Here is a 12,758-nt window from a genome sequence, read left to right as displayed (position 1 = left end):
TCTCCCTATCCCTATCCCCCTCTCTTTCCCTCTCCCCCTCTCTTTCCTTTCCCTCCCATCTTCCTCTCCTCCCAGCATCCCCTCCCCCTCCCCCCCCTCCCCCCCCTCTCCCCCCCTCCTCTCCCCCCCTCTCCCTTCCCCCCCCTCCTCTCTCCCCTTTTCCCCCCCTCCCACCATCTCTCCTCTTCCTCTCCCTCTCCCTCCTCTCTCTCCCCTCCCCTCCTCCTCTCCCCTCACCCTCCTTCCCTCCCCTCTCCTGCCTCCCCTCAACTCCCCCCCGGGCACCTCTCCCCTTCTCTCCTCATCTCCCATCTCCCTTCCCCCCCTCTTCCCTCCCCCTCCTAGCTCAGGTATCTCTCCCCTCCCTCTCTACCCTTCTCCTCCCCCCTCCCCTCCCCCCATCTCCTCTCCTCCTTATCCTCCTCACCTTCTCCCCCGCCCTCCGCTTCCCTTCTCCCTCCCCTTCCCTCCTCCCTGCCTTCCCGCTCCCTCCTCTCCCTCTGTCTCCCACCCCCTTCCCTCCTCCCTCCTCTCCTGCTCCCCTCCGATCCCCCCCCTCCCTCTCTCTCCCTCTCCTCTCTCTCTCCCGCCTCCCTCCCTCTCTCTTCCACTCCCTCTCCTCCCCCTCCACACCTCTCCTCCCATCCCCCACACCTCTCTCTTTCTCTCCTCTCCCTCTCTGTTCCCCCTGCTTTTTCTTTTCTCCCTCGCTCCCCCCCTTCTTTTTTTCTCTTCTGCCTCCCTTGGGAGCCAAATACAGTCCAATCTTGGAAGAAAACCTGTTAGAGTCTCCCTCCCCCTCTCCCTTCCTCTCCCTCCCCCCCCCACCTTCTCCCCTCCCCTCCTCCCCTCTCCTACAGCCCCTCCCTCCTCTCCCCCCTCTCCCCCCTCCCCTCTCCCTCTCCCGTCCCTCTTAGGTTCTCCCCAGTCAAAGTCCCAGACCCTCCGTCATCCCCCCTCCTCCTCCCTTCAAGACTCTGCCTTTTCCTGTTCCTCCTCTCTCCTTCCCAATCCCTGACTCTCCTTTCTCCCTCCCTGCAAAGAAGCCTTCCAAAAATTTACCCCTCTCCCTGTCCCCCCCTTCCTGGTCCTCTCCATTCCCCAACCTCTTGCCTCCCTCCTGGGCCCTCTCCTGGTTCTACCCCCTCCCTCCCCTCCGGGAGTCCCCTCTCCCTCCCCCTCTGCACGCTCACCCCTATCACCTCCTTATCCCTCTTCCCCCTTCCTCCCAATGCCTCTCCCCCTCCACTTCCCCCTCTCTCTCCACTTCCCTCTCCCCTCCTATCCCCCTTTCCCTCCCCTCCCCTTACTCCTCCCTCCTCCCTCTCCCCCTCCCCTCCTCCTTCCCACCCCTCCATCCTTCTCTCTCCCCTTCCATCCCCCCTCTCTCCTCCTCTCTCTCCCCCTTCTCCTCCTCTTCCCCCCTCCCTTCCCTCTCCCTCCGCCCCCCTCCCTCTCCCCTCCCCTCCTCTCCCCTCCTCTCGAAAAAAAGACCAAATCCTCCCCTCCTCATCCCCTGTTCCCCCCTCCCCCCCCTCCACCCCTCTCTCTTCCTCCCCTCTCCCCCTGCCTCCATCCCCCTCATCCACCCTTTCCCCTCCCTCCCCATTTTCCCCTCCCTCCCCTTCCCTCCTTCTCCTTCCCTCCCCTCTATGAAGCCAAGGTTAAGAAGACCTCCTTCCTCCTTCCCGTTAGTTCTCATCCGTCCCTTCCATTGATCCGAAGATAATCAGTTCTATATCGGGGTTCGGTTTTGCGTTAAATAGTTTTGTAAAAGTTCCAAAAATTTCATTCCAGAATTTATGAAGTTTTGTACAGGGGACAAAAGTGGCGTTTTGAGAATGCACAGTTCTCCTCCAGAGGGGGGAGACTCCATCTCCTCTTACCCTACCCCCCCCTCCTCTCCCTCTCTTCCCCCCCTCCCCTCAACCTCCCTCCTCTTCCACTTCTCCCCGTCCCCCCCTCTCTCTTCCCCTCACCTAACACTCTCTCCCCTCCATCTCCCTCTCCCTCCCAAAACCCCCTGACCCTCCCTCCCCTCCTCCCCTCCCCTCTCCCTCCTCCGCCTCCATCTCCCTCTCTCTCCCCTCCATCTTCCACTCCTCTTACCCTACCCCTGCAACCTTCTCTCTCTCCCTCCCTCCCTGTCCCTCAATCTCTGTCTCCTCGAAATCTATCGCTCTCACTAACCCTCCCCCACTTCCTATCCCTCCCCTCCCCCTCACTCCCCTTCCCTCCCTCTCTCCCTTCCCTCCCTCACCCCTCCCTCAAAACCTCTCTCTCACCCCCTCTCTATGACTCTCTCCCACTCCCTCTCCCCCTCCCTACCACTCTCTCCCCTCCATCCCTTTCCCTCCCTCCTCCAAAACCATCCCCTCTAAAACTCCCCCTCTCCTCCCTCCTCTCTCCCTCCATATCCCTCTCCCACCCTCTCTAACCCTCTGGCCTCCCTTCCTTGCCTCCCCTCCCTCTACCTCTCCTACCCTACCCTATGCCTCTCCCTCTTTCTCTCCCCATCTCCTTTCACATCTTCAAATCCCTCGAAACATCCCTCTCCGCCCCTCCCATCCCCCTCCCTCCCTATCCACCCCTCCTCTCAATCTCCCCCAACACCTTCCACCTTCTAACCCTCTCCCTCTTCCCTCCAGACCCTCCACTCTGCCCTCCCGTCCCTCCTAGACACCAACCCCTTCGCTGCAGGAGTGTGCGAGGGAGAGGAGAAGGAGGGTGGAGGAGGGGAAGGCGAGGGAGATCTCCCTCGATTCCCAGCTGGAGTAGAGAAGGTGGTGGACATTTTCCGGGCTGCCCTGGATCTGGGCCGGGCCTCCCAGCTCCACCCTGACCTGATGTCCCAGATGTTCGGCTATGCGTTCTTCTTCTGCGACTCCTCCTTGCTCAACGCTCTGATGGAACGAGGTGAGTGGTCCGGGGGTCTGCTGAAATGGAGGTGAGGCCCCGTATCAGGATTGGGAGATTCAGCGAGATCTGGGAGGGTTGTGGAGGGACATCCTAATCTGAGGAAAGCCAATGGCATGTTAGCAATCATAGCAAAAGGATTTGAGTATAGGAGCAGGGAGGTTCTACTGCAGTTGTACAGGGTCTTGGTGAGACCACACCTGGAGTATTGCGTACAGTTTTGGTCTCCTAATCTGAGGAAGGACATTCTTGCCATAAAGGGAGTACAGAGAAGGTTCACCAGACTGATTCCTGGGATGTCAGGACTTTCAGATAAAGAAAGACTGGATAGACTCGGCTTGTACTCGCTAGAATTTAGAAGATTGAGGGGGGATCTTAAAGAAACTTACAAAATTCTTCAGGGGTTGGACAGGCTAGATGCAGGAAGATTGTTCCCGATGTTGGGGAAGTCCAGAACAAGGGGTCACAGTTTAAGGATAAGGGGGAAGTCTTTTAGGACCGAGATGGGAAAAACTGTTTTCACACAGAATCTGTGGAATTCTCTGCCACAGAAGGTAGTTGAGGCCAGTTCATTGGCTATATTTAAGAGAGAGTTAGATGTGGCCCTTGTGGCTAAAGGGATCAGGGGGTATGGAGAGAAGGCAGGTATGGGATACTAAGTTGAATGATCAGCCATGATCATTTTGAATGACGGCGCAGGCTCGAAGGGCAGAATGGCCTACTCCTGCACCTTGTTTCTATGTTTCTATGAATGTTTTGTAGTGAGTGGGAGGGTTTCGATAGATCTGAGATGGTTTGGAAGGATCTGGGAGAGTTTGGTGGGATCGGAGATGATTTGCTTGGATCTGAGATGGTTTTGTGAGATATCAGATAGTTTGTTTGGGTCTGAGATGGTTTGGTGGGATCTTGAAGAGATTGCTTGGCCCTGGGAGAATCTGGTCAGACCTGGGATAGTTTGGTGTGATCTGGGAGGTTTTGTTTGGTGGGACCTGAGAAGGTTTGGTGTAGAATGGGAGGGTTTGCTGGAAACTGTGAGGGTTTGATGGGACCTCGGATGGTTTGTTGACACCTGAGATGATTAGGTGAGATCTAGGAGGGTTTTTGAACTATCTGAGATGGTTTGGATGGACCTGAGATGGCTTGGAGTTATCTGAAATGGTTTTGTGGGACCTCAAAGGGGTTGGAAGTATGTGGGAGGGTTTGGAGCGATCTGGGAGAGTTAAGTGGACATTGGGAAGGTTAGACGTTAGACAATATACAATAGGTGCAGGAGTAGGCCATTCGGCCCTTCGAGCCATTCAATATGATCACGGCTGATCATCCACAATCAGTACCCCGTTCCTGCCTTCTCCCCATATCCCTTGATTCCGTTAGCCCTAAGAGCTCCATCTGAATCTCTTTTGAATGCACCCAATGGATTGGCCTCCACTGCCTTCTGAGGCAGATAATTCCACAGATGCACAACTCTCTTGGTGAAAAGGTTTCTCCTCATCGCAGTCTTAAATGGCCTTAAACTTAAACTGTGTGCGGCCCCAGGTTTTGGATTCCCCCCAACATCGGGAACATTTTTCCTGCATGTCCAATCTCTTAATAATCTTTCATGTTTCAATAAGGTTTCCTCTCATCCTTCTAAATTCCAGAGTATACAAGCCCAACCGCTCCATTCTTTCAACATATGACAGTCTAGCCATCCCGGGAATTAACCTGGTGAACCTACGCTGCAGTCCCCCAATGGCAAGGGTCCTTCCTCAAATTTGGAGACCAAACTTTCACACAATAGTCCAGGTGTGGTCTCGCCAGGGCTTGGATCTGAGATGGTTTGGTGAGATTTAACAGGGTTTGTTGGGTCTGTGGTTGTGCTGGCCTTTATAAATCAGAGCATTGAGTATAGAAGTTGGGATGTAATGTTAAAATTGTACAAGGCATTGGTGAGGCCAATTCTGGACTATGGTGTACAATTTTGGTCGCCTAATTATAGGAAGGATGTCAACAAAATAGAGAGAGTACAGAGGAGATTTACTAGAATGTTGCCTGGTTTTCAGCAACTAAGTTACAGAGAAATGTTGAACAAGTTAGGGCTTTATTCTTTGGAGCGCAGAAGGTTAAGGGGGTCTTTAAAATGATGAGAGGGATAGACAGAGTTGACGTGGATAAGCTTTTTCCATTGAGAGTAGGGAAGATTCAAACAAGAGGACATGATTTGAGAATTAAGGGACAGAAGTTTAGGGGTAACATGAGGGGGAACTTCATTACTCAGAGAGTGGTAGCTGTGTGGAATGAGCTTCCAGTGGAAGTGGTGGAGGCAGGTTCAATTTTATCATTTAAAAATGAATTGGATAGGTATATGGACGGGAAAGGAATGGAGGGTTATGGTCTGAGTGCAGGTAGATGGGACTAGGGGAGAATACGTGTTCGGCACGGACTTGAAGGGCTGAGATGGCCTGTTTCCGTGCTGTAATTGTTATAGGCTTATATGGAGATGGATTGGTAGGACCTGAGATGGGTTGCTTGGGCCTGAGATGGTTGGGAGGTATCTGGGAGGGTTTAGAGGAGATTGGGAGGGTTTGTTGGGACCTTAGATGGTTTGGTGGAATCTGGCAGAGTTTTGTGGGACCTGGGATGGTTTGGTGGGGGGAATGGGAGGGTTTGATGGGACCTCGGATGGTCTGTTGGGACCTGAGGTGGTTTGGTGGGACCTGGAAGGGGTTGAAACGATATTGGAGGGTTTAGGGAGATCTGCGAGGTTAAGTGGTGATTGGGAGGGATAGACAGTAGACAATAAGTGCAGGAGTCGGCCATTCGGCCCTTCGAGCCAGCACCGCCATTCAATATGATCACTATCCTGATTTCTCCCCATAATCCATTGATTCAGTTAACCCTAAGAGCTCTATCTAAATCTCTCTTTGAATGCATCCAGTGAATTGGCCTCCGCTGCCTTCTGAGGCAGAGAATTCCACAGATTCACAACACTCTGGGTGAAAAGGTTTCTCGTCATCTCCGTTCTAAATGGACTACCCCTTGTTCTTAAACTGTGTGACCCCTGGTTCTGGCTCCCTCCAACATGGGAACATTTTTCCTGCAGCAAGCATGTCCAATCCCTTAATAGTCTTACCTGTTTCAATAAGATCCTCCCTCATCCTTCTAAATTCCAGTGTATACAAGCCCAGTCGCTCCATTCTTTGAACATATGATAGTCTTGCCGTCCTGCGAATTAACCTGGTGAACCTACGCTGCACTCCCCCAATGGCAAGAATGTCCTTCTTCAAATTTGGAGACCAAAATTGCACACTGTCACCAGTGCTTATATCTGAGATGGTTTGGTGAGATTTGGGAGGGTTTGTTGGGTCTGAGATGGTGTGGTGGTATCTGGGAGGGTTTGTTGGGTCTGAGATGGTTTGGTGGTATCTGGGAGGGTTTTGTGGAGATTGGGAGGGTTTGCTGGGACCTTAGATGGTTAGGTGGAATCTGGCAGAGTTTGGTGGGACGTGGGATGGTTTGGTGGGATCAGGGAGGTTTTGGTGGAGAATCGGAAAGTTTGGTGAGATCTGGGAGGGTTTGGAACAAGCTGAGATGGTTTGCTGAGGTCTGGGAGGGGTTGGTGGGACCTGAGAATGTTTGGTGGGAGAATGGGAGGATTTGCTGGAACCTGGTCAGGTTTGATGGGACCTCGGATGGTTTGGTGGGATCTGTGATGGTTTGGTGGGACTTTGAAGGGTTTGGAAGGATATTGGATGGTTTGGAGAGAAGTGAGACCTGGGAGGGTTTGGTGGGATATGATACGGTTTTGTGGGACCTGAGACAGTTTGGTGGTATCTGGGAGGGTTTGCTGGAGATCGGGAGAGATCGCCCCGTTGATATCCATTCTTCCACCCACCCCAGGAGAACGGTCTCCCTTCTACCAGTGGACCAGGGCCGTGCAGATAAGGACCAACCTGGACCTGGTCCTGGACTGGCTGCAAGAGGTGGCGCTGGGAGACATTGCGGCTTTGTACTTCAGAAAGTTCTCAGCTGCTGTAAACCTTCTCTGCATTCCCAAGACCAATCTCCTGAAGGTGGGAGCCACGGAAAGGGAGGGAGAGAGGGAGAGAGGGGGGGAGAGAGAGTGGGGGAGACGGAGGGGGGAGAGAGATTGGGAGAGAGGTGGAGAGAGGGGGGAGAGAAGAGGGGGGAGATAAAAATGGGAGGAGAGAGAGGAGGAAGAGGGCAGGAGAGAGAGGGGGAGGAAAATGGGGAGAGGGGGAGGGATGAGGAAAGAGGGAGAGGGCGGGACAGGGGGGAGAAAGAGAGGGGAAAAATTGGGGAGAGAGAGGGAGGGGGTAGAGGGAGAGAGAGGGGCAGGGAGGGAGAGAGGGGGTGAGGGAGGGGGGGGGGGGGAAGAGACATGGAGAGAAAGGGGAGAGAGAGGGGAGACGGTGAATGGAAAGACTACACATGATTGTAATCCTCCTCTCTCTACTCATCCCTCTACCCACTCTCCACTCTCCCCTCTCTCTCCTCCCCTCTCTCCCCACTCTCACTCTCCCTCCTCTCTCCACCCTCTCGCTCTCTCCTCTCTCCCCCTGCTCTCTCTCCCAGATGAGTTGGACCAATGTCCATACACAAAGGGCCATTCAGCCATAAACACAGCCCCAGGTTTGGCATCTCCTTCGAAACTTATCACTTGGGTAAAAAACCAGAGTCACCCCACAGGCTGGAACCCTGACCAGAGGGAGACTGAGGGGGGGGCACAGAGGGAGGTGAGGGGGAGGGGGGGGAGAGGGAGGGAGAGGGGGGAGGGGGGAGACGGAGAGGGGGGGATGGAGGGGAGAGGGAGGGGAGGGGTGATGGAGGGGGGAGGGAGAGAGGGAGGGAGGGAGAGGGGAGGAATGGAGGGAGAGGGAGGGGAGGAGGGAGGGATGGAGGAGGGGAGGGAGGGAGGGGGATGGAGGGGAGAGGGAGGGGGAGGGAGGGTGATGGAGGGAGAGGGGAGGAAGAAGGGAGAGTAGGGGGAGGGATGGAGGGAGAGAGGGATGGATGACATGGAGGGAGAGAGGGATGGATGGAGGGAGGAGAGGGATGGAGGGGGAGAGGAGAGGGATGAGGGGGGATGGAGGGGGGAGGGAGGGAGGGAGGAGAGATGGAGGGATGGAGGGGAGATGGAGGGAGGGGAGATGGAGGGGGGGAGGGGAGAGGGGGGGAGGGATGGAAGGGGAGGGATGGGAGGGGAGAGGGAGGGGGGGATGGAGGGAGAGAGGGATGGAGGGGGGGAGGGAGGGAGAGGGTGGGAGGGACAGAGGCATGGAGCGAGGGAAAGAGGGGAACGGAATGAGTGAGAGAATTTGGGAGAGTTTTGGAACATTTTCAGAAAGCTTTGAGAGTTTTGGCGAGGTTGAGAGGGAGTGAGGGATGGAGGGAGGGAGGGGGGTGGAAGGGTGGAAGGGAGAGAGGAGGTAGGGAGGGAGGGAGGGGATGGAGGGGAGGGAGGGTGGAAGGGAGAGAGGAGGTAGGGAGGGTGGGAGGGGATGGAGGGAGGGAGGGTGGAAGGGAGAGAGGAGGTAGGGAGGGTGGGAGAGCAAGAGACATTACAACTGTTCGGATGCTATTCATTTCTCCCTCCACAGGAGACATCTACGAGAGTTTCACAGACCACCCCCCTCTCATCCTCCCTTCGCAAGGTTTCACCCTCCCCCTCTCCCCCTCCGCAGACTCCGTCCCCTCCTTGTGGAGCGAGTGTCTCTACCGTCGACTCTGTGCCCTTCGCCTCTCGGTGTGGGAGAGGGAGAGGGAGAAGCTTCCGGCAAACCAGAGGCCTGGCCTCTGAGAGATTGAGAGAGGGGGGAGGGGAGGGAAGGAGGGGAGGGAAAGTCGCAGTGATACAGCACGGAAACATGCCCTTCGGCCCAACTTGCCCACACTAGCCCATCTACACTAGTCCCACCTGCCCACGTTTGGCCCAAATCCCTCCAAACCCGTCCTATCTATCCATGTACTGACGATAGACAATAGGTGCAGGAGTAGGCCATTCGGCCCTTCCAGCCAGCACCGCCATTCAATATGATCATGGCATCCAACTCAGTATCCTGTACCTGCCTTCTCTCCATACCCCCTGATCCCTTTAGCCACAAGGGCCACATCTAACTCCCTCTTAAATATAGCCGATGAACTGGCCTCAACTACCTTCTGTGGCAGAGAATTCCACAGATTCACCACTCTCTGTGAAAAATGTTTTTTTCATCTCGGTCCTAAAAGATTTCCCCCTTATCCTTAAACTGTGACCCCTTGTCCTCGACTTCCCCAACATCGGGAACAATCTTCCTGCATCTAGCCTGTCCAACCCCTTAAGAATTTTGTACGTTTCTATAAGATCCCCCCTCAAGCGAGTACAAACCGAGTCTATCCAGTCTTTCTTCATATGAAAGTCCTGACATCCCAGGAATCACTGGTGAACCATCTCTGTACTCCCTCTATGGCAAGAATGTCTTTCCTCAGATTAGGAGACCAAAATTGTACGCAATACTCCAGGTGTGGTCTCAACAATACCCTGTACAACTGCAGTAGAACCTCCCTGCTCCTATACTTAAATCCTTTTGCTATGAATGCTAACATACCATTTGCTTTCTTCACTGCCTGCTAACCTGCATGCCTACTTTCAATGGCTAGTGTACCATGACACCCAGGTCTCATTGCAAGTGGGAGAGTCTAGGACTAGAGGTCGTAGCCTCAGAATTAAAGGAAATTATTTTAGGAAGGAGATGAGGAGGAATTCCTTTGTCAGAGGTGGTGAATCAGTGGAATTATTTGCCACAGAAGATGGTGAAGGCCATCACTGGATATTTTTAAGGCAGAAAAATAGAAAATATTCTTGATTAGTGTGGGTGTCAGGGGTTACGGGGAGAAGGCAGGAGAATGGGGTTAGGAAGGAGAGATAGATCAGCCATGTTTAAATGGCAGAGTAGAAATAAGGAGTGTAGTGGTGGACTTTAGGAGGAGAGGAACACCCCTGTCCCCTGTCTCCATCAATGGTGTGGATGTGCAGTTTACCAGGGAGTACAAGTACCTTGGAGTTGGTACCTGGACAGTAAACGGACTGGTCCAGGAACGCTGAGGCCCCTGTACAAGATGGGACGGAGCCGGCTGGACTTTGTGAGAAGGCCCCGCTCCTTCAACATCTGCAGTAAGATGCTGCAGATGTTCTACCAGTCGGTGGTGGCCAATTGGCCATCTTCTTCGTTGCCGTGAGCCGGGGCAGCAGGTCAAAGGCCGTGGACGCCAACACGATCAACAAACTCATCGGGAACGCCGGCTCCATCCTGGGGGCAGAGTTGGAGTTGGATTCAAGGGGAGGTTGGTCTTGGAGGGGAGGATGTTCCTCAAACTGCAGACAATACAGCTCACACCCCCTCCGTGACACACACTGGTCAACCTGAGGAGCACCTTCAGCAACAGACTCGTTCCACCAAGATGCAGCACAGAACGCCACAGGAGATCCTTCTTCCCTGTGGCTATCAAACTGTACAACCCCTCCTCCTTATGTCGTGAGACTGAGACTGACTCCCCTCCCCCAATCTTTGCAAATCGTGAATCCTCTCCACTCCTCACGTTAATTTCATGTTTTTTTGTGTTTTTATGACTGTTTGCAGATCAATTTCCCTCCTGGGTTAAATAAAGATCTATTGTGTATCATCTCGTTGTCTGTTGTATCTTTAAACTAAACTAAACCTGACTGAACCCCCTGTGGACACTCACCTACACCAGCACATCCACACCCCATTCTCCTGCCTTCTCCCCGTAACCTCAGATATGGGGCCCAAAATGACTCACAATACTTTTTATTTTTAATTTAATATTTTAAATCAGAAGATTGAGGGGGGATCTTATCGAAACTTACAAAATTCTTAAGGGGTTGGACAGGCTAGATGCAGGAAGATTGTTCCCGATGTTGGGGAAGTCCAGGACAAGGGGTCACACAGTTTAAGGATAAAGGGGGAAATATTTTAGGACTGAGATGAGGAAAACATTTTTTACACAGAGAGTGGTGAATTTATGGAATTCTCTGCCGCAGAAGGTAGTTGAGGCCACAGTTCATTGGATATATTTAAGAGGGAGTTAGATGTGGCCCTTGTGGCTAAAGGGATCAGGGGGTATGGAGGGAAGGCAGGTACGGGATACTGAGTTGGATGATCAGCCATGATCATATTGAATGGCGGTGCAGGCTCGAAGGGCCGAATGGCCTACTCCTGCACCTATTTTCTATGTTTCTAGACTCCATGGGTCGAAAAGCACAGAGACAGAGAAGGAACTCAACTGGCAGCTGGCGAGGCGGACGTTGCGGGCGCCACCCAATGTTCATCATATCCATATCCATATCCATATCCATATCCATATTCATATCTCCTCCCTAGGAAGAGGCCTCTGACTTTCTTACCTCTATTTATTTTTCATAATGTTATATTTATATCAGAGCATAGCTAGGGAGCATAGATTTAATGTGAGAGGGACAATGTTTTAATGAATGTGTGCGGGGCAGGTACTTTTTACACAGAGGGTTGTTTCCACCTGGGACACGATGCCACTGCTGGCAGTGAAACCAGTTACAACGCTGGCATTTAAAAGGCTTTTAGCTGTGTATTGCTCTTTATATTTATATTTAGTATTTATTTAATATAAATAAGTATTTATATTTAAGAGGGAATTAGATGTGGCCCTTGTGGCTAAAGGGATCAGGGGGTATGGAGAGAAGGCAGGTACAGGATACTGAGTTGGATGATCAGCCATGATCATATTGAATGGCGGTGCAGGCTCGAAGGGCCGAATGGCCTACTCCTGCACCTAGTTTCTACGTTTCTATGCTCTATGCTCTATGTTTTCTATGTATTATAATCTACTTCTAAACTGACACACTGAGTCTCTTCGTCTCATTCAGCCAGCAACGGTCTTTTTAGACAATAGACAATAGGTGCAGGAGTAGGCCATTCGGCCCTTCCAGCCAGCACCGCCATTCAATGTGATCATGGCTGATCATCCCCAATCAGTACCCCGTTCCTGCCTTCTCCCCATATCCCCTGACTCCGCTATTTTTAAAAGCCCTATCTAGCTCTCTCTTGAAAGCATCTTTTGTACGGCCCATTCAGCTCCACCTCTCTGCTATTGGAGCCTGTCTCCGTTTCCTCTGTCCTCGTTCTGTGACGGGTCACTGACACAAGTCTGCATTAGGTTCCCCTTCTTCCACGGATTATCTGGCCTGCTGGATGATTCCAACATTTTCTGTGTCTCAGTTAAGTTCAGTATTCAAGATGTATTCAATACGGTCATCCCCACCAAGCTCACCACCAAACTCCACCAGCTAGGCCTCACCTCGCCGATATGCCATTGGATCCTGAACTTTCTGACGGAGCGACCGCAGGCAGTGAGACTGGGCCCGCACCTGTCCTCCACTATCACCCTGAGCACTGGCACACCACAGGGCTGTGTACTAAGCCCCATGCTCTACTCCCTCTTCACTCACGACTGTGTTCCTTCATTCGACACAAACACCATTGTGAAGTTTGCAGACGACACAACAGTGATTGGGCTGATCACCAACGGTGATATAACAAAATACAGGAGCGGAGGTGCAGAACCTGGCGGACTGGTGCACACGTAACAACTTGTCACTAAACACCTCCAAGACCAAGGAGCTGATTATTGTCTTCAGGAGGTCCCACAATGGAGAATACGCCCCAATCTCCATTTACGGGGAAAGTGCGGAGAGAGTGTCCAGCTTTAAGTTTCTGGGCACTCACATTTCAGACGACGTCACATGGTCCACCAACACCGCTGCGCTGGTCAAGAAGGCACAGCAACGACTGTTCTTCCTGAGGACA

General features: G+C 52.8%; 1 protein-coding gene across 1 annotated transcript; it reads left to right on the top strand.

Annotated features, from left to right (window-relative positions):
* Positions 1–2,648: 2,648 nt before the first annotated feature.
* Positions 2,649–7,536, top strand: LOC129715971 (ras-interacting protein 1-like; the record flags this gene model as incomplete). The annotated part of the gene is made up of 3 exons (XM_055665855.1): positions 2,649–2,916; positions 6,796–6,968; positions 7,492–7,536. Coding segments are annotated over 3 exons (486 nt in total), but the record flags the coding sequence as incomplete, so codon positions are not given.
* Positions 7,537–12,758: the final 5,222 nt, after the last annotated feature.

The sequence above is a fragment of the Leucoraja erinacea genome, unplaced genomic scaffold (assembly GCF_028641065.1).
Source record: "Leucoraja erinacea ecotype New England unplaced genomic scaffold, Leri_hhj_1 Leri_1562S, whole genome shotgun sequence".
NCBI lineage: Eukaryota > Metazoa > Chordata > Chondrichthyes > Rajiformes > Rajidae > Leucoraja > Leucoraja erinaceus.
Note: the sequence above shows the minus strand (reverse complement) of the source record. Positions and strands in the feature narration are given on the sequence as shown.